The sequence below is a fragment of the Crinia signifera genome, chromosome 12, assembly GCF_055691185.1.
Source record: "Crinia signifera chromosome 12, ASM5569118v1, whole genome shotgun sequence".
In the NCBI taxonomy this organism is placed as follows: Eukaryota; Metazoa; Chordata; class Amphibia; order Anura; family Myobatrachidae; genus Crinia; species Crinia signifera.
Window position 1 is genome coordinate 60,075,576 of NC_139228.1, and position 26,477 is coordinate 60,102,052.

Genomic DNA, 26,477 nt, shown 5'->3' on the forward strand with positions numbered 1-26,477 from the left:
TAAAGAGAAAAATACATTATGCTAGAATTTAATTTCCAAATCAGTAGAGATTTTTGTGTGCAACATTAATGTTCTGAAATAAATAAACAAAAAATACATTCTTCTAAAATAATATGCAATATCTTCATATAGATGACAACTTATAAAGTATATGTTTGGCTTTGATCTACAGTTGACGTGCAATGATTTGTTTTTTTGTGTTTAGTGCACCAACAATTGATTACAATTACTGGAGTACGTCATAAGTGGTCTCATATTGTTATTATCTCATATACTGTATGAGTGGTTTTCCCCAGAGTAAAACAATGGTATTGCATATTGTTTAGCAGGAAAACACTTTTGTTCATGCTTTGGAGTGATAATAGGTTAATGACATACTTAACTATATTTTAAATGAGATTGGATGGAATTGTGGTATAATGTGCTACATTTCCTCCATCTTGAAAGTGCACTGGCAAAAATTCCTTAAAATTATCATGTTTGGAGGCTTTGATGGTTAAGAATTTTAATAGATAAAGGTTTTCTAAGGCAATTTTCCATTGTACTTGTGTAGTTTCACGGTAGCAGCCTAAGCTACGTTGTCAGCGTAGCCCAACGGCTGGCTAGCGAGGTCAGCGTAGTGTCTCCGTGAAAGCCCTGCATACTTAGCGTAGTCAGCGCCAGCCCTAGTCACCATACTGTCAGGCAGCGTAGTCACCGTACTGTCCTCGCAAGCTGCAGCTCTGTTCCCGGCGTCCCTCGCAAGTCTACAGAGCGCCTCTCACACAGCGCCGGTAACCGCCAGATCCCCTGCTGTGCTGCTGGACGCCGGCGGAGAGGGGATCATGCGGGTGCCGGCAGAGAGGCGCTTGATCTGTCTGAGATGCACAAGTGTGCCTCTCAGTAATTCTTGCTTCACTGTACAGCAACCCTGTCCATGTCCGCTTCAGGGAAGTTAGGGTGTTCGGTAGCATGTGCGTCTCGTGCACAAAGGTGGGTGTGCCGCAAGTGCGTCTCATGCACAATAAAGGACACTATCCCCAACTATCCACACCAGCCCCGCGAAGGAATGCGTTACGCATCCTCCCGACCTGTTCATACCCCCACTATCCTCGTCGGTGTGCAGATGATTTTATAAAGTGTGGAAAGCGTAGCGAGCCCCCGAGCCCCGCAAGGGAACGCAGATTACTTCACATATATTCTGCGTCTGCTCGCCACGCTTTGGGCTGGCGTGATTTATCAAATTAACTCCATGCCGACGTGGACAGTGGGGGTATGATCAGGTCAGGAGGATGCATTACTCATCCTTGCGGGGCTTGTGGTGCTCACCACGCTTCGGGCTGGTGTGGATAGTGGGGGTGTTTAAAGAAAACATTCACACCTGGCAAATCATACATCTGAAACAGTAATGACGACATGTGTAAACTGGTACTTCGATTTTAGTGAACAATAAAGAAGAAAAAAGCAATAAACTATGTACAGTAATATCAAATAACGAGTCATTCTTCACTTTCTACATTGTCTTCAAATGCAGCTGATGTTGACGCAGCTGTGTCAGCATTAGTGTCCGATGATTTATCAGCTGTTGGGATCAGACATAGTACATATAAAATGTGCAGGAAAGCGTTCTCTGCTCCAAGTGTTTTGCGCCAAATAAACTCCTGCAGGTAGGAGTCAATGTATTGGCGCACAGTGTCTCTTGGTCCTCCATTTTCATAACCCCCAGAGCCTTTCAATGTTTTGTGTATGAACCCCAGTGTCTGGGTCCACGAAATTGTAGCGGTGGTTGACGCGCGCTTGATGGTATCCCGTTGCTCAAGTTGTTGGGTGTTGTACGCGTGCCAATAATCAGAAAATATAGTCGTACCCAGTTAAATATTCGTCTGGATGGCGGACATCAGCGTGCTGGTGTCACGGCTTGCCACAGGTGTTACAAAATATTCACCTGTCTCACGGGATAGGCCACCAAACAGCCACTGCTGAGGCAGGATGTGCCCGACATGATTTTTTCGCTGTACAAATAAACTTTAATCCACCTCAACTATTTTTCCAAGCCCGCCAATCCGCTGCTGGGGCATCAAATTCAGGGTACATGCCTCCCGCATAAGGTTGTTGTAAATAATGGCGTTTTTTTGGAAATCATGAGGTGCCGCTTACAAAATTTATTGCTAGTTAGCTCCTCCGCCCAAGAAAATATGAACCGTAGAAGGGTCATAAATGTCAGGTGACATCCTTGAAACCATTGAGTGGCCCGGAGACTAACCTTCTTGCCACAGCTTCTTATGTGGCAGCGCCACATCCGCTCCTTTATATTAAGCCTCACAGGATGCCCGTTGACACAGGTCTGTGTCTCTGGCAGCAAGTGGTGGCGTTGTAAAATCTTCAACGACTCTTCCTCTGTCTGCAGCAAATTAAAGAAAGTTAATGCTGCGGCAGCCATAACTGAGACAATGAAATTAGTGGTGACGGAATGCTGACTGAGTATGCTAACTGCATAACGCTGACTGACTACGTTGTTAAGCGGCCGCGTAAACACTATGCTGATTCTGACAGGAACAGTGGTGTAGCTACGTGCCATGGTGCCCAGAGCAAGGGCATGTTTCGCGCCCCCCCCCCCCGATTTGTTTATATGCAAACTTTTTAAATGGTAACCCCTATTATTAGTGTACCTTATAATGAAAATGGAAATCAAGTATGCTGAGCGTCTGTGATGTGGCAGGTCTTTTATTACTATATCAATGAGCTGTACATACTGGGTAAGGAGAAACAAATCAAATAATATGTCAGGATTGAAGAAAATAAAAATAAAAATCGGGTGCAACACACTCAAGAGTCAATGTCCATAAGTTTCTATAAATAAGGGGAATGGCAGCCGATGCACGCTGGAGCGTGAAGGGGAAGGTGAATCAGCTGGGAGATGTTGCTGGGGGCTGGCGTCCCGACCCTCCTGCAGTGCAATTCCTGCTGCAAGTACCTGGTGGTTAGTGGCGGGACCCGCTGGTCTGAGGTTATGTGCCAACTCGGTCCCACGCCGGTTGTATCCATCCCCCGGCATCCGTTCTGCGTGGCCGGGACCTGCGTGTGCCGCAGCAGGTTTGTTCGCCGGCTCGATCCCACACAGTGCTCTACGTCAGTCGATGACGCGGCCTGGGAGGTGCTATCGCGAGATTACACCCCCAGGTGCGCCCAGCCTGACGGAGCTCCTCGTGCTGGACTGCACTTTGCAGAGGAGACTGGGGACAAGCAGGGCAGGGGAGTCGGCGAGCAGGGTGGGGAGCTGGCGGCAGAGTGCACTGCTCCGGTGCCAGGTGAAATCTCTGCGCCCGGAGCAAGTGCTCCACCGGCTCAGCCCTAGCTACGCCTCTGGACAGGAATGCTGACTACGCTGGCTTTGGGGACTACGTTGTTATGCGGCCGCTGGAACACTACGTTGATTCTGACAGGGACGCTGACTACGCTAACTACGCTGGCCACGGGAACACTACACTGATTCTGACAGGGACGCTACACTGACTACGTAACTGGCGCTGTTAAACTACACAAGTACCTTTAAGATTTAGTTTTCCATTTACTACAGTTTCAGGTAGGCTCACGTCTCAGTTGTCAATTTTTTATCCTTTTATTTAATTGTTTTCCACACCTTTATTTGCATTCCAAAGCAAGGTTTTACAAAATATTTTTGGACAACCTGTTGGCCAAAACAATTCTGATTTGTATTGTTTAACGTGCAGTGGAATACAATTAATATGGCAATTGGCCATACATGCTCTACTCTCCTTAATGTAAGGGATGTTTCAGCAGTGTCTGATTGAAACTGTTTTTGATTGGTTGTTATATACACAATATGACAACCCAGGTCTCCAATGGGTGAGTCATATGCTTTAGTTGCACATAGAGAAAACCAGAGACGAGCAACAAAGCTTATTAGGGGGAATGGAGAATTTAAGCTACGAGCAGAGATTAAGCAATTTGGGACTATTTACATTACAAAAGAGACGTTTAAGGGGGGACATGCTCAACATGTACAAATATATCAGGGGCCAATATAAGGAACTGGCAAACACCCTTTTTTCTACTAGAAAGGAATCTAGGATGCGAGGGCATGAGTATAGATTAGAAGAAAAAAGATTTTGTTCAGCTAGAAGAAAAAATGTCTTTACAGTCAGAGCAGTCAAACTTTGGAACTCTCTTCCTGGAGAGGTGGTGTCGGCAGACACAATAAATACGTTCAAAATAAGGTTGGTCAAACACTTATTGGTTAATAATATCCATGGGTACAAATAAGAAATATAATTAGTCTTTACAAGTCTGTTTTCAATAACAACCTAGGTTGAACTAGATAGACCAGGGCTGGGCAATTGCGGCCCTCCAGATGTTGATGAACTACACATCCCAGCATGCCTTGCATCAGTTTCAGCATGGCCACATAGCAAAACTAATGCAAAGCATCCTGGGATGTGTAGTTCATCAACATCTGGAGGGCCACAATTGCCCAGCCCTGAGATAGACGCAAGTCTTTTTTCAGCCTTACCTACTATGTAACTGCTTTTGTTCACTTATGTGAAGGCTTCATTTATATCTTCTACTTCTGTTGGTCATCTGCTCTCTTCTACCGCCATTTGGTCTCCAGACATCCATTTGTGGGAAGACTACCTTTGCCACCAGTAGCTATATTCTGTGGTCATCACCAGCATTGAATTTGCTAAAGTGCAGATAATGACCTATTGACCCAAACAACTTCATTCCCACAGATGGGGCAGTATGGTGGACATCTTTTATCTATGCAAGCTGTTACATCACAAATGCACAACATATACAGAATAATGGGCCCCATACATCAGCAATCACAATTTATGGATTTCCAGATACAGGGATTTTTTGGCCAGATAAATGGATTTTACAATCTATCTGACTTTGCCCAAACATTCCAGATTTATTTCAGTGATCGGCAGATTTTTCCATCTAAAGATTGCATCTTCATATCTGCAATTTGCCCAATCGATTGTCATTTCAGCTGTTCATAATGTAAATAGATGAAGAAGACGAATTGGGAATGCCCACACATATAAAAAATATCCGCGGATAATACCAGATTATTAAACATGTTTAAAAACCTGATTAAGCAATCGATTGGCAATTTTGTTTGGGATTGCCAAAAGGGGGAGCCCACACATCTAAAATTAATTGTGGCAATCATCTCCATATCTGAAAATTGTCACAATTAATTGCTGATGTATGGGGCCCTTAAGTCTCATTTTGCCCCTTACACAGGTAATATATTACAATAACTGTTAGCTGCCGTCGGCAGTCACATCAGGTTGCTATGGCAACCCCGATGCAACCACAATGCTGGAGCCAACTTTGGTCTGGTCAGGCCACCATCCTGCTCTGACATCAGACCAGGAAATGTGTGGGCGGCGGTAGGGTATTTCAGGGAGGCTTTTGGTGCAAACAGGTGCTGCTGATATTTCCTGCTTTCACTTAGGGGTCAGAATTGTCTGTAGTCAGTCAGCCTTATCCTGTGTGATTATTCCTGTGTGATTAATTAGTCAGCCTGTACTTATTTGAAATCCTGTCTAGTCAGTCAGTTAGCAGTATTAGAGAAGCCATTTGTGAGACTTTAGTCAGCTAGTCAGCCAGTTTATCTGTGTACAAATTGTTAGACTAATCCTGCTAGTCTGTTCTCTGAGAGGGATTTCCAGCCTGAGACTAGAACACTGAATTGTAGCAGCTGCAGAGAGTTCCAGCCTTTACCTGTATGTGAGCTTTGGAGTGGTGGGTTCTCCCTGCCATTACTCCTTAGTGTCAGTACAGGTAAGCCTGCAGCTGAGCAATTCAGTGGAGCTGGTGGTTCTGCCGACACAGTCGGCTCTGGTACCTCCAGTCGGTCTCATCAAATCTGGTAACACACTACTCCATCTGGTGTGTTCCAGATTATATACTGTGTAAAACACCACACATTTATTTAGTAGGGATCTGTATACATCAGGGTGATTATTTCATCTTTGTCATCTCTGGCGGAGTATCGGATTCACTACTTATACCATCCTTCGTATTGTTACGAGATCAGTAATATTACCTCCATCTATGTACCATAACACTAGGTACATCATTTGTGTGTCATTTTTTACGTATTGTTACGTGTGGCCAGTTGTGAGTAAACAACCTTGTCTCATCCATGCAGGTTACAGTACTGTATCTGTCAAACCAGCTAGCTCCCTGCTAACAATAACTTGGTATATAATATGCATGTTCATCATATCTGTAGAGGTTTGAAGCAGTTGTTGAAGTTCTAAAGATCATTTTCGCACTATGACCAACTTGATAGCAGTATGGTCAAGTTACTTCTCATTGCTCAGCTATTTGGACACAATATCAGATTTCTATATTCCAATTCCTTGTGTCCAAACATACTGGGGCAGATGTACTAACCCCCCCACTTTGCGCTTTAGAGATAACGTCCCGCTTCTCCTGCATAACGAGGAGAAGCGGGCACACGTTACTGGGGAGATGTATTAACATCCCCCATGCCGATAAGAAGAGCCGTTATCCCCAGCGTTAACGGCTCTCCTTATCGGCTCCCTCGCCGCCCCGCACATGCACACTCGCCGTCGCCCCCCCTGCCCGGCTTACTGGGCATGCGCGAGATCTCGCAAAAAACGCGAGATCTCCAGCGCAGCCCTAGCCAGAAGCAGGGCTAGCGTTGTCCCCACAGTGGGGGATAGGACAACGCTAGCCCTGAGCTGGCGAAGCGGCCGGGGCGAATTAACGCCTTGAAGGCTGTTAATACATCGCCCCGGCCGCTAATCCCTGGGGGGGGTTGCAGGGACAGCTCCGCCGAGCGTAACTCGGCGGGCTGTCACTAGCGCACGTTAGGTGCGCTAGTAATACATTAGGGACAGACGTAATCCCCCCCAGTTAACCAGCGTTAAGTGCATTTTTGCACTTAACGCTGGTTAATACATCTGCCCCATTGTCTGTTGTATATATCACACCAAATCTTGAGAGCAAATAATAGCCTCATCTAAAATTACTCAATCTTCCTTTCTCCATTCCATGGACAGTCTATTTGGGCAGTATTCAATGAAAAAAATTTGTGGTGCATGGCGAGAGATTTTTTCTCTCGCCGTGTTCCGGAGGTCTCGCTGCTTCTCCTGCTCGCTCTATTCAACGTGGTTAAGACTCGCCGCCACTCGCGGCGAGTCTTAACCCCTGCAGCGAACGAGCGTCCGCGGCAGGGAGCTGACAGGGAGCCGTGGGACGGTGGCATCCAGGGAGATTAAAGTCTCCCTGGATGCCCCAGAACATATGTGGAGGGGAGGGGGCTCCCCAGGACCCAGGCAGCACAAGCTGCCCCCCCCCCCTATAGCCAGCGGGGGACCCAGTATTCACTGCACCCGATCTTGCATATGTAATGATCGGATGCAGTGAATATATGAATATCTAATGAGCGGCTCGAGCGCTCCGGCCCCCTGCTGGCTGCTCGGTGTAAAAAAATAAAAAAATAATTTTTTTTTTTTTTTATTAAATATATATTCATGTGCTATAAGCACATGGATAAAAATAACATGCCCCTTAACAGAAAAAAAAACCTGATTTTTTGACACCAAAATTAAAAAAAAAAAAAACTTTTATTTTAAAAGTTCACATTCCAGCTCTCCATGAAAAGTACTAATAATTGTATTAGATGTTACTAGGTAATGACCAAGCAGAGATGGTTGCATTGGGTACAGGGACCAGATATTGGGTGTTCCTAGGTGATGCAACGGTTCCATTTCACATCCCTGCACTCCTGTTTTGAAGGCTACTTCTAAGTTCCACACCATGTGGAGGAAAAGAGGGAGGGGGGGGGGGGCAGGAGGTCAAAGGGCCCCTACACACAAGTGATGCCTTGTTTGACCACTACAGTCGGGTAAATGAAAGTTGAATTAACATTTTGATATCACTTGATATGACTCCCTAAGGCCTCAAATATTTTCTAGGTCATAGAGTGTATTATGAGGCCTTCAGTATTGACTTGATACAATATTCATGAGAATGCAGCCTGTGAACTCAAGAAAGAACTAGAGTCATCATTGGCACTTGAGAAATGTTGACCTTGTGCCTTAATGAATTCCGTAGTTCCTAGTGAATGTGTTTCCTGAATATTGTTTGAAACCAAAAAAATGTATAATTTAATCTTAGCTTGACTCAGTATTGACCTTTGTGGTCTGCAGCTGTAGATGGAAGGACACATTGTTTCAGGGCTCCGCAGCAGGTTAGGTCAGTGGTCTCTTCTCCTGGGTAAAGTGCCAGGTGCTATTCAGGTAAAGACTTGCAATGAACATGCCAGAGACAGCAGTGTGCACTTATTTCTGCTCGCACCCTCCAGACCTGCAAGTAGAAATCAGAATTGACTGCATTGCTGTCTCTGGGCTGCTCAGGAGACGATCATGGGTTTCTAGCTGAACGGCTCCTGGCAATTTTCCCAGGAAAAGAGACTGGGCAACACAACATGTGGGCAATTGAATCTGCTCCATTATGTAAAACCTAACATCATTATACAGTACAAGCTTTTTGCAATATATAGAAATGGCAAAACACCCAGCAGAGGAATGAAGTTTGCTAAGAAGCTTCTGCAGGACCATATGTTGTAGTACGCAGTAACTTATGCCATTATGCTGCTATGTTTAGCTCTAGTGCTGCTTACTCGGTAACCTTTTGCTGCTGAATTTGGTTAGTTTAGATCGATTTCATTTAAAGATGGAGCCACGCTCACCTGGCAACCGCCAGGACAGGGACGCGCCAGCATCTCACACGCTCGTATGTCCATTGCCACAATGGGTCACACGAATGTCTCAAACACACGTGCGCCTATATATATATATATATATATATATATATATATATATATATATATATACATACACACAAGTTGTTTTAGTCCGGCACTCCCTGTGTGTGGAACATCTGCCGCGGGTGCCCTCCAAGCATACAGGTATGTTTCTCGGTTCAAAAGCAAGTAGAGGCACTCCAGCGGACTAGAAAAAAGTTTGTCTTCAAGGTGTGCAAACAAACAAGTAATGTACATCAAATCATACCTTAAATACAGGTGAGTGCGCCAAAGTAAGACCTGTTCACAGGTGCTCGCCGATGGCATCAGACGGGGGAGACCATCCGGCGTCCGTTGCACGGTGACCCTAAAGGCATCCACTTTTAGGCTGCATTCTGGAAGGGGAAGAAAATGACAAGCAATACATTATTGAACTGTGCATGGTAGTGCTGAATAAATATGCATTACAGTGCTATATAAAGATACAGTGTTACTTTAGTAAAAGGTCTGGCATTGCATGTTGGGCATAAAACAATGCTATGATATTGGGAAACTAAAACTCAGCCTGACTGGTCTTTTCTGACCAGTTTCTAGGCTGATACATAACCCAGGGTGGATATCCGGATTTTTTGGGTTAATAGTAACCATAGGTGCCGATTTATGTTTTTGCTGGTGGGTGCTCAAGCCAAAAATATAGAGGAGTGGCTTCATGGGGAAGGGGTGTGGCCACAAAATAATTCCAATTTATATTACAGAGCACAGTTGTCTCCAATATTCAAATTACGGCAACAGAGTTCCACATACATCAATGCCCCCACAGTGCAGGTACATAAATTCCCCCACAGTGCAGGTACTCCGCAGACCGAATACACTCTTCCTGGTATACGGTTTCCCAGGTGGCGGGTCCGGTAATGTCAAGTTAATATGGTGGCCCAGCAACGGGACTCGAGCCCGTGGGTGCTCATCAATTCCAGTGGGTGCTCGGGCCCTTGAGCACCCACAGAATCAGCACCTAACATCTTCTGTAAAATGAAGGGAAATATTTACTAGCTGGATGATCGTTCTGTCCCGTGGGTCAGCAATTCCAGCCAGCCATTAGGGAGGAGGACCTAAAGACAGATGCCTGCTGGATTTGAGTATTTATTAGATGAAAATGTTGAGAGACAATTTGGGCTTTTAAGCCTTTTGGGTTACAAGTGTCCAAGACATAGATCCATTTTGTCTCTTTTTGTAGCAGGATCCTGGCTCTATCGCCACCTCTTTGTTTGTTAGGTACATGATATAACACAATGTCCTTCAAGTCTGAGAGACTATGGTGCTTCTCCAGAAAGTGCTTGGCCACTGGTTGATCCACTGGTTTGCCCTCAAGGGCCATCTTGAGTTAAGATCTGTGGAGAGCCATTCTCTCACGTACCGTTCTGGTGGTTTCGACAACATGCGGCATGGGCACGAGATTATGTACAGGACATAAGAAGACTGACAGCCCAGAACTTATCTAATGGAGAACTACAGTATCTGTCACCTGCCAAATTGGAGAATACCTTGCCTGTGATCATATGCAAACAGGTGGTGCATTTCACGCATTTATAGCAACCAGGTTTTTTTTTTTAAGGAAAGGACTGAGATGTCTTGGGGTTTTTTAGTTTGGAAATGTCATTGTGGACAATTAAATCTTTAAGGTTTTTACCCCTCTTGTAGCATGCCATGGGTCTTATTTGCCTCAAGCTAGAAAGTTCTCTGTCAGTTGACACAATGGGCCACAATGCTCTTGTCTCCCTGGGGATGATGGAACTGGTAATATTAAACTTTGTCACCAAGGGAAGCACCTGCTCCTGTGAGCTTTGTTTGAAAACCAACAGATTGGCCCTTGGAATACTTAACACTTCTTCTTTCTGTTGAAGTAATGTTTTCTTATTATAACCCCTGGCAGTGAATTTAAGGATCTGTTTGTCCAATTTCCAATCCCGTACTATCTGGGTCACTGCTAATACATGCTGTCGTGGATCATTTGTGACCTGGGCAGTGCTTCAATGAGCGACCTGGGATAAAAAAGAGGTTGGTGTGGAAATACTGGATTCCCACCAGATGGCGCTGTCACACTCAAACAAATTTTTCTAATAAGACACTTTAGAGATGTACTTGCACTTGTGATTTTTTAATAATAAACCATGGTATGCATATTAAAATAAAAAATGCGCATTTTACATATAAATATTACACTCAAATAGGACATACAGGACAAACAACATTTAACATATAATAGGCTTGACACGGGCTGGCTATGAGGCTTTTAGGCTGCATATGTTGCTTTATGAGACAATATGTACTATGAGCAAATAGTTACCAGTCCACAGTGTATGGTCCCACTTGTGTCTCAGGGTACAAGATCCAGATCCTATATCTGAGCAAGAACTGCCAAATGTATTGCAGTGGATGTCCACTCCCTTGTTGGAGGGGTTCAGCTCCAGGTACTGGTACCGTCCCTTTTTAGACTGTCCAATCCCAATTGGGATATTTGTAATCCACAGTGGTACTGACTGGCAATAGTCTGGGCAGAGCAGGCTCCAGAACGCGTTTCTCCGCCTCTATTTCGTTCAGCGGCTTCCTCAGCTGGATCGACCTGGGATGGTGGCTGTTGTATCTGAGTAATGTGTTTTTGTCAGTTGGTTTTGTATATACCGTGGTCTTAATCTTATCGTTGATGATGGACACTAGAGTATCTAGATAGTTTAAGGTTTCGTTGATGTATTGGGAAGTCACTTTTATGGGGGAGGCTCTACTCTTGATGGATTGTATAAGTTCCATCAAAAGTGGTTCACCGCCCCTCCACAGGAGGAATAGATCATCGATGAAACATGAATACAAAAGAATATGAGAAACTATTGTCGGGTCTTGACAATCGGGTGTTGTTCTTGAAAAATGAAAATGTTAGCAAAAGAAGGTGATACATTTCTGCCCATTGAGCAGCCTGTCAGTTGTAAATAAAAGTTATTGTGAAATAAAAAATAATTACGTTTTAGTATTAATTCTAAAAGTTGCATGAATAAATCAAGATCTATGGTTTGTAAATTGTCTTTCCTCAAGAATCCCTCCATTGCTTGCAGTCCTGCTGTATGCGGTATGGATGTGTATAGGCTGCATACGTCTAAAACACAGATTAAAGGACCCTCTGGCATCACCTTGATAAGTACTTATATGTTAGTTGGGCGCCCACTATGGTTAGTACGCTCATACCCCCACTATCCATGTTGGCATGGAGTTGATGTTATATATAGTGTGGCGAGCGTAGCGCGCCACAGAGCCCGAAGTACGGCAAGCATAGCGAGCCCCGCGAGGGGACATGGAAAACTAAGCAAATAGCTTAGTGGGCGCCCAACTAACATATAAGTACCCCTTGATCTCATTCAATTTATTCAAAAAGGAGGTGATATCTTTGATGCACAAGGGCTATTTGATGATCAGTGGTTGCAAGATCCCATCTAGAAACTGGGACACGGGTTTATGTCAAGAGATGTCATAAGAGAAAGTGTACGCCATTTTTGCATGGACAATGATCTGTTTCAAACTTGCTGGAAATGGAGAGAGGGAGCTGTGTAGACAGAGTTTGAAGGTAGGAGCAGATAGGGACTAGGGGGTGGGGTGGTGAGTTTGTGGGCTAAAAAAACTGTCACAGCTCAAAGTGAAAATAAAAACGGTCACAGCTCAAAGTACTGTACATTGCAGAAGCTGTCGGTTTGATGGGCTTTAAACCAATGGTTAACTGTGGGCATCGGACCTGAGTCAGTAGTCGGACCTGCTGGCCCTTTGACCTCAGATTTCCCATCCAGTGGCAGGCCAGGTGGGGAACACGATCACATGCGATCCATCACAACAAATTGTGATGGATTGCATGCACCCTGCCTCTCGGGAAGGTCCCAGGCAACTCGCAGGTATCGGCTGGCCTTACACTGCTGCAAGACATCGCAGCAGTGTATGGCCACCTTAAGTTTTATGCTAATGTCCCTTTTTTTGTGGTGGGGGTGGGAGTATTTGTGTTTGTATTCAAGACAGGTAATGAGTTGGGGGGCTGAGATGAAAGTAATTATTTGTGCCTTGCCCATTTAGATGATCATTATACTATGACTTAGTGCTTGAATAGGTTATGGGGCTTTGTGTAATAAATCGTAATATTTTTTAACAGCAGATCAAAAAAATCCATATATACTGCATGAACATAATTTTTGGATATGTTACTTTGAGACACACTGAAATAATTACACTAAAACCCAATGATTCCATAACAGAACACAAACAAATCTGCTACATTGTAAATACTCATTATATATATATTTTTTAATAATCGGCTTCAATTAAAAATTCAGAGAGAAATGCAAACAGACTGAGAGATGAGAGTAGACTATAAATACAGTGTTGCCATGGTGAAATATTTTTGAACAGCTTTGTACTGAAAATGAGGTTTAACAACTATTGGTGATAAGAAAATCTCAGAGGTCGGAAAGAGTAATATTGGACAGTGCAGTGTGGCACTGGCACCAATAGCGACTGTAACTCACAGAGGCGGAACTACCATTGGGGCAGCAGGTGCAGTGCTGAGGACTAAGGGGCCCACTGCTGCTCCATCACCCTCTTCCCGTCGATCACTGTTTTTCCTTGTCACCCTTTGCCTCCCCCTGCCTCTCCCTCTCACCCACTGCCATGTTGCATATTGAACTTGGATTGTGGTGGAAGAGGGGGGCCCAAATTATATTTTTGCACCTGGGCTCACCAGCCACAAGTTCCGCCATTGGTAACACAGTGTTGGACAACAGGGGTGAATTTGCCATTAGGCATTTGAGGCAATTATGTTGGTATTCTCAGCCTGAAATGTACCAGTTATATGCCATCTTGAATGGAATGAAAATGTGTAGGGTATGAAAATACGGCTTTCCTATTTAGAGGGCATAACAGCGTATTCTGTGCCATGTGCTCCTTTTTCTTACTCCTGTGACTGCTGTCTCTAGACAAAAGGTAACTATTCTACTAGTAAACCCCAAAAAAGTGTGTAGCACTTTCAGTGATAGGTTACTTCATCCTCTATGCTCAACGGAGAGATATCGCTGATCTTTCCTTCTGGCTGCAATTAGAATGTACAACTGTCATGTTCTGAAGAAGACCTGCATGTTCCTAGATTCTTGAGTTATATTGTTTGGATCTTATCTTATTATGTGTGTTCTTATTATTATGCTATTACTCTTATCTGTACTTGAACCTTGCTGTAACGATTGGAAATTTCTCCATTGTGAGACGAATAAAGGAATTCTATATCTATATCTATAAAACAGGGTCAGACTGTTCTGGCTCTCGACTGTATAATAATCTTGTTCAGATATGGCCATGAATGGGTGGATAGGGCTAGACTTTTGTCTGCTAGATTGGGTGAAGAGGTAAAGCTATCTTATAACTCCATTTCAGGTATCCCTATATGACAATGATTGGAATGATATGGAGGAGCTCTCTTTTAAGGTGCTTACACACGTACAGATTTTCTGTCTGATCTATCTTGTGGGAACAAAAACCTGGAAATGTATGGGAGCAACTGACAATCAAAAATTTTCACCCAAATGCAGGAAAACAAAAAAAAAAGATATGCTTTGATAAATTTGTAATATCAGAATGATTTAAACCAAGTTTTCTGACTGATCACTGTCTGTTTTCAAGTGTTTGGGAACAATTTTTTGATTGTCATATGCTCCCATACATTTCCAGGTTTTTGTTCCCACCAGGTAAATCAGACAGAAAATCTGTACATGTGTACGCACCTTATGTGTTGCTGGGTGATTCCCATCAGTCTTTTTTTAGCACTATGGAAAGAAAGACATAATCTTCAAAAGAAGTAAAAAACAATGTTTGGTCCCTTATGATCTGTCAGGTGATATTTTTAAAGTTGTTCAGAATATTGGTCAGTCTTAAGCTGGATATATACAGTACTTGGCGATATATCTTTAATGATATGGAAATATCGCGTGCATATTGTCCAATGAGTTCAGTCAATATCATTAATGGCTGAGTTTCCAATCACGGGATTTTGGGATTAGACTGTGCATGCACAATCTAATGCTGAGCAGGTGCTCAGATGCTGCCTGGCTTCTCCCGTCTCTGGCTACAGTATGTGGCTGTGTGCAGTGTGACATGGTCAGATGTCACCTTGCACAGCCTGCCAGCCGCACCACCGCTCCCGGAAGCATCATCACCCTGCTCCTGACCCCACCACCACTCCTGCCGACTGCACCACCACTCCCAGAAGCACCTCTGCCCCGCTTCCTGCCACATCACCGCTCCCGCCCGCCTATGTGAGTAAATGCGGGGGGGGGGGTTGTTATTAGGGAGGCCATTCTCGGGATTGATCTTTTTTCAATCGCAATTCCTGGGATTGAAAATATGTCCCAGGATTGTCATCCCTAATACTGAATGAATAGTTACTTTATTTACGTTATTTTTTGGTCTATCTGGTTTGTTGGAATTCGTCTTAAGGCATGTTTATGCCCATAAGATTGCTTTTCTCTGTTCAATGAATCAAGAGGGTTCTAAACTATATAATGGTTGATATTTCCCTGCTCCACAAGACTTGCTTTGGGCAAGTCTACGCTGATTGCTCTCCAGAGACCCTTTGAGCCTGAGTATGTTTATTTTTTACTTGGCTGTAGTATATGTTATGGAAGAGCCATTGGCAAACAACTCATGGAAGGCTCCAAATCCAGCAGGGTCCAAGTCAAGGGTTACTTTATGCTCGAAATATGTTTCAAGTCTAATCATACGGATTAATTAAATCTTAATTGAAATACCCTCTGGAGAGTTTGTGGAGATTTCAATTCTGCTATTAGAATATTTCTGCATGACCAAGGATTAGTTATAAGAAGTCTTTCTCTTTGCCATTATACTCCTTGCAAAAGTTCATTATCTTATTATCTTTAAGGATAGAATTCTAATAGCCTAAGTTCCCACAGAGGTTCAGTTTGTCTCTGTTAAGGGACCAATCTTAGCTTGGATGTTAAAGAAGTTTAAAAGCTATCACATATAAGTACAGTAGGTAAATAAGCATCAAAGTCGATATGTGTGTTATCCATTAACAAAAAAGCTAAATGCTTTGCCAATAGAATATTCTTCTTCTTTAAAGAACCCTGATGTTCATCTCATGTTGATCTGATATTGGGGGAATAATAATAATAATAATAATAATAATAATAATAATAATAATAATAATAATAATGTTGTATGTACCACACATAATTATAGATGCTAGTATTCGGGTGCATCAAGTGGAATTGCATCAGTACTGTAGATGTTAAAGCTGGCCTTACTGTACATCAGAAAGACCTGCTCACAATTATGATTGTGTCCAGATTTCCCTTCAACTCCCTGGCAGAATTGATGTCTATTTGACACAATAGTACTCTGTACTATTTTCGCACGTTCCGTCGTACAATCCAGCTGCTGCATACATCCAAGGGGTCAGTGCTTGTTGCCAAGGGTTAATGCTCATTGCCAGGTGTTAATGCTCATTGACACTAGGTCTTGGAGCCTCAAAAGAGACAGACACTAGAGGTCATATTAAACCTCTAGTGTCTGATAGGGAGAACAGAGCTGAAGCATTACCCAAAAGTGCTGTGCTCCCTGTCAGACGCTAGAGGTCAAATATTATGCCTAGCGTCTGTCTCCTCCTAGCAGAGGAGAGCGGAGGATGGCGGCACCAGGGTAAGGCGGCAACGGGGGACGTGGCGGGTGGAGGAATGTGGGGGAAGGTGGTGGCAAGGGAAGGCGGCGGACCCGAATGACCGATTGCACATACAAACTGGTCCCAATAACGACTGATCAAACGTGCAGCACATCTGATTAGAGGACCAACCCTGCGAGCATCGGGACCATGCTTTGCACAATTGTGTGCACACAAAGTGCACTCAATCTGAATGCAAGCCATCTTACAACCTCTGAAGATTGTACCCTTGGGGACAGTCTCCTTCTGGTGTATGGGGGCCTTAAGCCTTGTCTAGATTCATTCATACAAAGGCATTTAGCTATCGAGTACAGTAGCTATAGAAATTGCATTGTACGCATAAAATAACAGTGCAATAAAGAAGAAAACATATTATAATATAAATATGTATTTTGGCATATGAATGCAACAATAAGTCATACATGACACATAATATTAAACACAGGTAGATTCAATCAGTTCTAGGTCATTAGAGATCTCGTTTTCCATAATGAGCAGTTGTATACATCTCTTTTGTTTTTTTATTTAATTTATGTTTTGAATACCCTTAAGATGAATATCCCCTAAGGGCAACTTTAGGAAGAAGGTTCCCTATGGATTTGGCACTTTAATAACATGATGAATGAGTGTTTTTATTTCAATTAAATCGATTTAAAATTGGTGTTTGTGGATTTTTTTTTCTAACAGGAACATTTTGGATTTATTTAAAATAGTTTGAGGCTGCAAGTACATGCTGGCAATTGTAGTTCTGCTAGCACTAGTATCCTCTGGCAGCAAAAGCCCTGCTAGTACTTGCAGGTCCACATCTAGCATTAACCTCTAGAAAATAGTGGGTTTCAAGGCATACTAGTACATGCAGTTCCTTCTACTTAGTTTATACTTGTATGATATACAGTACTGTATAAACCAGACAGACAATGCTTATTCAGAGCTCGACACAGCTCCTATACCATTGCTATGGATAAACACTATCCAATTTGCATGAACGACATGCAAGATAAAGATATCGTACCCACTATATTGTTACTAATGCACGCTCCCATGGTTGTTAACAATAACCTTGATTGCCTGAACATGCAGTACAATCTGATGATATTGTTAGTGACTGCATGTTTGACTGGGGTCCCGGTGACGGCAACTTTCTTTTTTACACTGTTGTTCAGTGTTTACCTTCAGGTCATTCCTTTTCGCAGCACAGACAATATCGTTAACTATATCGGCATTATTGTATAGTGTGTATGGGACCTTTGTCTTAGCTCTCTGTCCCTATATCTACAGTATGCTTGCTCCCTGTCTCTCTATTTGTGACACAAACTTTGAAGATCCGAGTAGAACCAAGACCCAGGTTGGATCACTTATCGGGAATTTAGAACTCAAGGCCTAATCTCAGGTTTTGGTTTGCATGTAAGTCCCTCCCTCGTTATTTCAGGATCCTTTACACTCAGGAGAGTGTATGTTTAGGTGGTCAAAATTGACTATAGATTAATGTTATTGATGTTAATAATACTACAGTACAAAAACAGGTCAAAATGATACGACTTTATCAATTTTCACTGACGTTCATCGATTTTTCCAAAAGACTCAAATCAAACCCAAAACTGAACTCAAAACACAAAGGGTTGCTTTCCAAAGCTACAACACCATCATCATCATTTATAAATAAAACACAGGGGTCTAAACACATCTCTATGTATCGGGTCACCAGGACAGATGATCAGAAACCAATAAGATCCTCGGTCTATCTCTACAAGTAAATCCAACAATTATAATGTAAAAATACCCAGAGTGTCATAAAACAGTAGGGAAATTTATGAGTTGGTTGTCACTAAGAATTATGGGCCTTATTCTAGTTCACTCTTTGAGGCAAATTCCTTCTTAGCTGGAAAAAAACGTGCACTGCAGGTGGGGCAGATGTAACATGTGCAGAGAGATTTAGCTTTGGGTGAGTTATTTTGTTTCTGTGCAGGGTAAATACTGGCTACTTTATTTTTACACTGCAATATAGATCTCACTTTAAAAAAAACTCCACCCAAATCTAATTATGTCTGCACATGTTACATCTGCCCCACCTGCAGTGCACATGGTTTTGTCCAGCTAAGAAGGCATTTGCCTCTAAGAGTGAATTAGAATAAGGCCCTACGGGAGGAGTAAAGTAAAAGGGCACTTCAAATAAAGCTAGAAATCCCCTAGTAGGGTAAGATTAGTATGCCATACTCATAACTGGAAAACGTAAGCATTCTTGCAAAATGTTTGGAGCAGATTAAACTGTAGGGCTATATAAAGTATTACGTCTCCATGTAATATTGTAGGACTCCTCCATGGTGATGGAACCTGTTCTGCAACCACAGATATGCAGTAGTGCAGTGGGAACCCAAAGAAACTTCAGCAATCACTTCACTTGCAGAGAAAGGCAGAACATTTCTGAGCTCTGTCCCTGGAGGTGCTTTTGATACCTGCCAAGTGATCTACAGTATACTTTTATTGCCACGATAAGAAGAGATCGTAAATATTGTCTCAACTGCCCATGTGCAGATTGAGAAATATATTGGGTGTTTCTAGGTGGTGTTTGGAATGTGGCTTTTCAGATGCATGGAGATGGACTGTCTTATGAGCTTGTTATGGTCTCCTGCATGTAGCATAACTGGTTGTGAATTGAGATGGAATAATTAATTATTTACAATTAGTTAAAAGCCTGTCAAATTGATGGCTTCCGGAATGTACATTCACTTTGAGAGTTTTTATTTTCACTTAGAGCTTTGACCATTTAAGCCTACAAACTTTCCATGCCACCCCCAGTCCATATCTACTCCTTTCTCCAATCTCTGTCTTCATGTCTTCAAGTTTAAAACAGATCAGTGTCCCTGCAAAAATAGCTTTCACTCTCTGTTATGACATCTTTTAGCACACAAAGGAGTAATTTGGTCTGTTGAGTGGCCTCTAATGGCCAGTGACCTCATATAGGTGAGGAGTAGTTAGCCTTTTATATTAGATTAATCTTTATTGTTATTACCCCACAGTAGGGGGGTAATAGATGGGGACTCTGCATCTATAGTACCATGCTGCAGGTGCAAGTTTCAATAGTGATGGTACTGTCGATAGACACAAATTTGGTGTCATATTTTCTTTCAACTGGATTCCACAAATGTAAACAAAGTAAAGGTGGTTCTGGCAATACTCAGACCAGTGGATAAGGAATTCCTTAGAGGGTGCATTGGTTTATGATTTCAAGGTATATTTGTACCATACACCAGTGGTTCCCAAACTGTGTGCCGTGGCTCCCTGGGGTGCCTCGGGACACTTGCTGGGGTGCCCCAGGTTGGTGGTCCAGGACCAATTCAATTTTTTTATGGTTAATTATTTATGGGCAAAACCAGTGCTGGTGGCTGCCAATCATAAAATGTGTACAAAAAGAAGCAAATCCTGCCCTTTAGCACATAACTGACCCTAAGAATCGCATATAAAGCCAATCTAATTAATTGTTTTTGGGCCTAGGGGTGCCGCAAAAAAATTCCGATACACTAGGGTGCCGTGATTCAAAAAAGTTTGGGAACCCCTGCCATACACAGCCATACATGGAAATCATCATCATTATCATCAATGGCTCTCTTAGCAGGATATATCATCAGTTTCTGGAGGCACAGTGTGATTTACAATTATATGAGTTCCTTCTTTTCAAATCAAGGGGGTAACATTGGCGTATCTAAATATGATCCCTGCCTTAAGAACTTTAACCCCATAGTATATCGGAACGGGTGATAGCTAACAAGCATGGAATAAATTGGGCCTTAACTTTATTCCTTGGCTGTCACTTGCAAGCTCCTCCCCCCTTTCTCCCAGTCCTGGGAACCTAGGCTGCAATCTTATCAGCCTATTGGTTAATAAGGCACTGGTCATAAAACACCGACCAGACATGTTACAGGCCTTGTTTGAAAAATGACAGGAGCTGGTCGGTAGTTTTTTTATCACTATCCATTTTATTGTTTTTCAAGACTTAGTACATCTGGCCTTGTGTCTACTATATTATTTTTCATATACGTTGTGAAACAAATAGAAAAATCTTATAAAATTTATCATTTATTTAAACACAATTTACAGAAAAATACAACGGTAGAGTGTATGCTTTTGAAAATAATGGCGGCACTCAGTACTAATCTCTTAAACTCACTCATATTTATAAACATGCTTTACAGTATAGTTCCTTTAAGAGTTTTGAACGCAACATAATTATCTTAATGGAGAAATGCCATTACCAAGATTTTGAGCTATACTTGAAAATGTAATATCTGTTACAGTACTTTGTCTACAGTGAATGCAGAGACACTAAAATGCAAACCACACTGAGTAAATTGTTGCCATTAATGATGTCACGAAAGACAATTATACTGTAGCAACTGTTAATCATATTTTTTTTTCCATTTGCAGTTAAAACTTAAGGTCAATTTTTGTGCATCATATTGATTATTTAGAACACTGATCTGCTTCAATAAGATTTCAACTTTTCAATTATTAACTAACACAACAAATTTTCGACCATAATAATAATAATCATTTTTTTTTGCAGTATTCTACAATACATTTTTACATTATTCGATATGTCCAGTACTAACATTTTTTAAGCTAATGTATGTAATCTATTGGCATGCCACTAAAGATTTGTAGTGTTCAGAATATATTTAATCACATTTTAATGTTTCACATTTTTTAAAAGGACAAAATGGGGTATATTTAAAGGGTCAATTTTGGGTTGGTATTGGCAGATCTTGATCAATGTTGGCCTTCCAGGGCTAGAAGAGAGATTTACTAACATTTAAAAAATAATATTAATTTAAATATATTCTCTAAATGTATGATTTAGCCCTGGAAGACCAATACCAATTAACTTTGATTTTTAAATTGATCAACATCGACTAAAAAAAAAATACATAAGAATAAAGTAAGAAATAAATATTGACCTTTAGTAAATATACTCTGGAGTGTTTAGAAAATATATTTTTTTAAATTGTTTAACATTTTTTAACGAGGACACCCTAAAAATGAAGTTAACATAGATGCCAATAGATATAATTCAGTTTTTTAAATTGTTTTGCACAGCTTTAAAAATAATTTACTGATTTATATGTCTGTTTTATTTTAGGCTTTTTAACCTGATCTACAATGGAAAAACTGTTCGGTTATCTGTTGTTCATTGGCATGGCGGTAAGAGCTGAGATCTGTCCTAAGCGCTGTGCCTGTCAGAATTTATCTCCAAACCTTGCAACCTTGTGTGACAAGAAAGGATTGCTCTTCATCCCACCAAACATCAACCGAAAGACTGTAGAGTTACGACTTGCTGATAATTTTGTTACAAGTATAAAAAGAAAGGATTTTGCTAACATGACAAGTCTGGTGGACCTGACACTGTCAAGGAATACAATAAGTTACATCACACCTCATTCATTTGCTGACTTACGCAATTTAAGAGCATTGCATTTGAACAGCAATCGATTGACTAAAGTCACAAATGATATATTTAGTGGACTTTTGAACCTCCACCATTTGATACTCAACAACAACCAACTGACATTAATTTCATCTACAGCCTTTGATGATGTTTTAGCTCTTGAGGAGCTTGATCTGTCTTATAATAACCTTGAAACCATACCATGGGAGGCGGTGGAAAAGATGGTCAGCTTACACACTCTTAGCCTAGATCACAACATGATTGAACATATCCCAAAGGGGACTTTTTCCCATTTACACAAGCTAAATAGATTAGATGTGACATCAAACAAATTACAAAAATTACCACCAGACCCACTCTTTCAGCGAGCTCAGGTGCTAGCAACCTCAGGGATGATAAACCCTTCTACATTTGCATTGAGTTTTGGTGGAAATCCATTACATTGCAACTGTGAGTTATTATGGCTGAGGCGTCTCGTCAGAGAGGATGATTTGGAGACATGTGCTTCACCTCCTCTTCTTTCAGGACGATATTTCTGGTCCATCACAGAAGAAGACTTTTTATGTGAGCCACCACTTATTACAAGATATACACCAGATGTTGAGGTTTTAGAAGGGCAAAGAGCAGTTTTAAAGTGTAAGGCACTTGGCGATCCAGAGCCAGCAGTACACTGGATATCCCCAGAAGGCAAGTTAATATCTAATGGAACACGGATTCTGGTATATGACAATGGAACACTGGACATTCTTATAACAACAGTCAAAGATGGTGGTCCTTTTGCATGTATTGCTTCTAATCCTGCCGGCGAAACAACCAAAACAATCAATCTTCACATAATTAAACTTCCCCACCTAGTTAACAGTACAAACCATATTCATGAGACAGATCCTGGATCATCAGACATCTCAACTTCAACTAAATCTGGTTCAAATGCTAGTAGTAGCAATGGTGATACAAAAATGAACCAAGATAAAAAGGTAGTAGTCGCAGAAGCAACATCATCAACTGTTCTTATTAAGTTCAATTTTCAAAGAAATATACCTGGAATTCGGATGTTCCAAATCCAGTATAATGGTACATATGATGATTCCCTAGTTTACAGGTAAGATTTACATTTTACACATTTACTCTTCTTTAGATTGCGGTTTTTATTTGAACATTTCAAGAGCATTTCCATGATGTAAAAGTGTACTTAATAAGTTAGCCTAAAATGTATTTATAAAGGCCAATCAAAATGTAACTTTTAAAAATATGTGTCCTTGCCCAGAGTAGTGGTTCATCCACTTTCTGCCTCCCACACAAACAGTTTCTTCTTGTTTATAGAGTGCTGGCAAATACTCATCTAAGGCAGACTCCTATCTTTATTACTGTATATACTGTCAAAGGGACAGTAGTGAGCGCTATCTGGGGTGTTACAATTTCTAGGTGTTTCTAGGCTCCACTGGTGGAGGTGTGGGCATATTTGTGATATTTGAGGGTTTATGGTAATGAGTTATTTATCTATTTGATGGAAGATTTGAGGCCTGTGTTCAGTGTCGGTGGGAGAAGGGGGCATTATGTGAAATGTGGAGATTTGCAGTTTGTCATAGTAGCATAAAGGTCTAGGGGTCACTAGACTACTAAACACATTGAAACTAGTCACTTTCATTTAGGTGTAGCTATGTATTAATCCCACCTATTTTTGTTCTGCCTAAATTGGATTAGGAACTTCCCACGTGAGGCCACTTTTACCATTTTTTTCCAGGGCAATTTTTAATTCCCAATCTGGGTTAGGGTTAGGCTGCAAGAGATTGGGTGGTTATGGTGGCATGGGGGAGGACAAGAATACTTACCACCTTGGTGTTGGTATGCTGCTGTTGACCTTTTGACCTCCATTATCCCAAACATCAGGATACTGATGCCATCAGATCCAGGGTACCCATGTATTGTGATTTTGTTGCATTAGTAATGCAATGTTGGTAAAAAAAAAAAAAATTCTGATGGGAAATACTGTATGATATGTTTTAATTATCATTTATATTATATATGATTATTTAAGTACAGTATGTGGTACTTTAATCTAGGCTATGTTGTGCTAATTGAGGATAGTTGGATGTGAATGCATCTGCATGTTAAAGTATAGATGTATAGGTGTTGTGAACTATTCTGTAATGACATATAAATTAATGTTATCACAATAATAATAATAATAATAATAATAATAATAATAATAATAATAATAATAATATTATATATGCAACAAGAACTATAGTCTACTAGTTACCAGCCTATCAAAATTACTGACAAATATAGCAGTTATGTTGGCGACGGAGGCTGTACTTGGCTGAACAGAGCAATAAAGCACTTGAATTGCTCCATCATGATTCATCTAGTGGACGCCGGTGTGCACGACACTTGAATCCCCCCCATAGTGGTGAAGAGTAGCATTAGCCTTTTATTGTATAGGAAATAATTAATTTGACACAGACCAATACATTAGATGCAGCTGTTTAGTAAGAAATTATGAATGCATACAGAATAATTTCCTGTTGATGTCAGAAGCATGCATGTTAATCTGTATCCTTAAATGTAGGTCATTAGTGAATTCATTCCAAAGAGCAGAAAGCTGCTGTGACATACTCACTGACCGTGCATTTCCCAGGTGCTCACTGGCAATATCGAGAAGTAAACAATGCATTTAAAATATGAAAAATCCATAATACTCAGATTCCTAATTGACCCATTAAGAATGCATGTTACATTGAAAGAGAGAGTGCTTTTTAGTGGTAAGCAGACCAAGAGGTGCATTTGATAGGTTTATGTCTCTGCATTGCTATACAGAATGCTAGACAGAAGTCCATTTGGAACAAATATATATATATATATATATATGTGTATATATATATATATATATATACACACACACACACACACACACACAAATACACGGCGGCACTCTCGGATGAAATAATACAAATGACACAACTGTCTAAGTGTCCAACGTATCAGTGCTGTGCGCACTTTTATCAAGAACATTACACTGTTCTTGATAAAAGTGCGCACAGCACTGAAACGCTGGACACTTAGACATTTGTGTCATTTGTATTATTTTGTCCGAGAGTGCCGCAGTGTATGTGTGTATGCAGATGTACCCGCCGTCCTGACGGGGATCTATCGGAAGGCACCAGGCAAGTACTGGACTGAGGCCAAGGGAGTGCCAGCCAAACGTGGAATATATATATATATATATATATATATATAATCCAAGGGTTTCTCCGGGGAGAAAATAGGCACTCTCCTAAGTAAAGTCATAAACTTGTTGTAATCCAAGTATTTTGATTTATTAGTCATCCAATAAGTTGGTACAATATATTGTGCTCAATGATACTCCGACGTTTCGGGCCAATATAGGCGGACCTTTATCAAGGAGCATGAGTCAGCAAAGTACACATAATCATCGATGGGGCAACATGAAGTATGTTGGAAAACCTCCTACTGCAGGAGGACACCATGGTGTCCTCCTGCAGTAGGAGGTTTTCCAACATACTTCATGTTGCCCCATCGATGATTATGTGTACTTTGCTGACTCATGCTCCTTGATAAAGGTCCGCCTATATTGGACCGAAACGTCGGAGTATCATTGAGCACAATATATTGTACCAACTTATTGGATGACTAATAAATCAAAATACTTGGATTACAACAAGTTTATGACTTTACTTAGGAGAGTGCCTATTTTCTCCCCGGAGAAACCCTTGGATTGTACTAAGGTGTTCATACTTGAAATGAACTCCCTTTAGGCACCCCGCCCGCTGCTACTATTACACACCCCGTGCGAGTGCGGTCTTCCACAGAATCTATATATATATATTTCACACCAGTGTCATTGCCGCCCCAATATGTATGGGAAACCTTCCCAGAGTTATACACAAGCTCAGAAGTATTTCTATGATACAAACATGTATTAACCCCTTCCTGACAGAGCCAGTTTTTGCGTTCCTGACAGAGCCCTTTTTTTCAAATCTGACATGTCTCACTTAAGTGGGGATAACTTTTTTTTGCTTTTACTTATCCCAGTGATTTTGAGATTGTTTTTTCGTGACACATTGTACTTCAAATTAGTGGTAAATTTGGGTCGATACAGTCTGTGTTTTTTTGTGAAAAATACCAAAATATCGTGAAAAAATGGAAAATTTAGCGATTTGCAAAATGTTAAATTTTCTGCTTGTGAGACAAATAATCTTACCACTCAAAATAGTGAATAACTAACATAGACCATATGTCTACTTTATGTTGACATCATTATTTCAACTTCCTTTTAATTTTTTGGGACACTAGGAGGCTTACAATATGAATAGCAAATTCTCAAATTTTCAAGAAAATTTCAAACACTGATTTTTTTAGGGACCAGTTCAGTTCTGATGTAACTTTGAGGGACTTGTATGTGAGACACCCCCATAAATGATGCCATTTCAAAAACTGCACCCCTCACAGTATTCAAAACAGCATTTTGGAAG

The 26,477-nt window shown here is 41.3% G+C and overlaps 1 protein-coding gene across 1 annotated transcript in view; it reads left to right on the top strand.

The window, feature by feature from the left end:
• The window catches only part of LRFN5 (leucine rich repeat and fibronectin type III domain containing 5), a 179,373-nt gene that overhangs the window by 139,775 nt on the left and 13,121 nt on the right, over positions 1-26,477 (top strand). The window contains exon 3 of the mRNA XM_083167196.1: positions 21,676-23,083. Coding sequence (XP_083023322.1) covers positions 21,696-23,083 — 1,388 coding nt within the window. The 5' untranslated portion in view covers positions 21,676-21,695. The remainder of the gene's footprint in view (positions 1-21,675; positions 23,084-26,477) is intronic.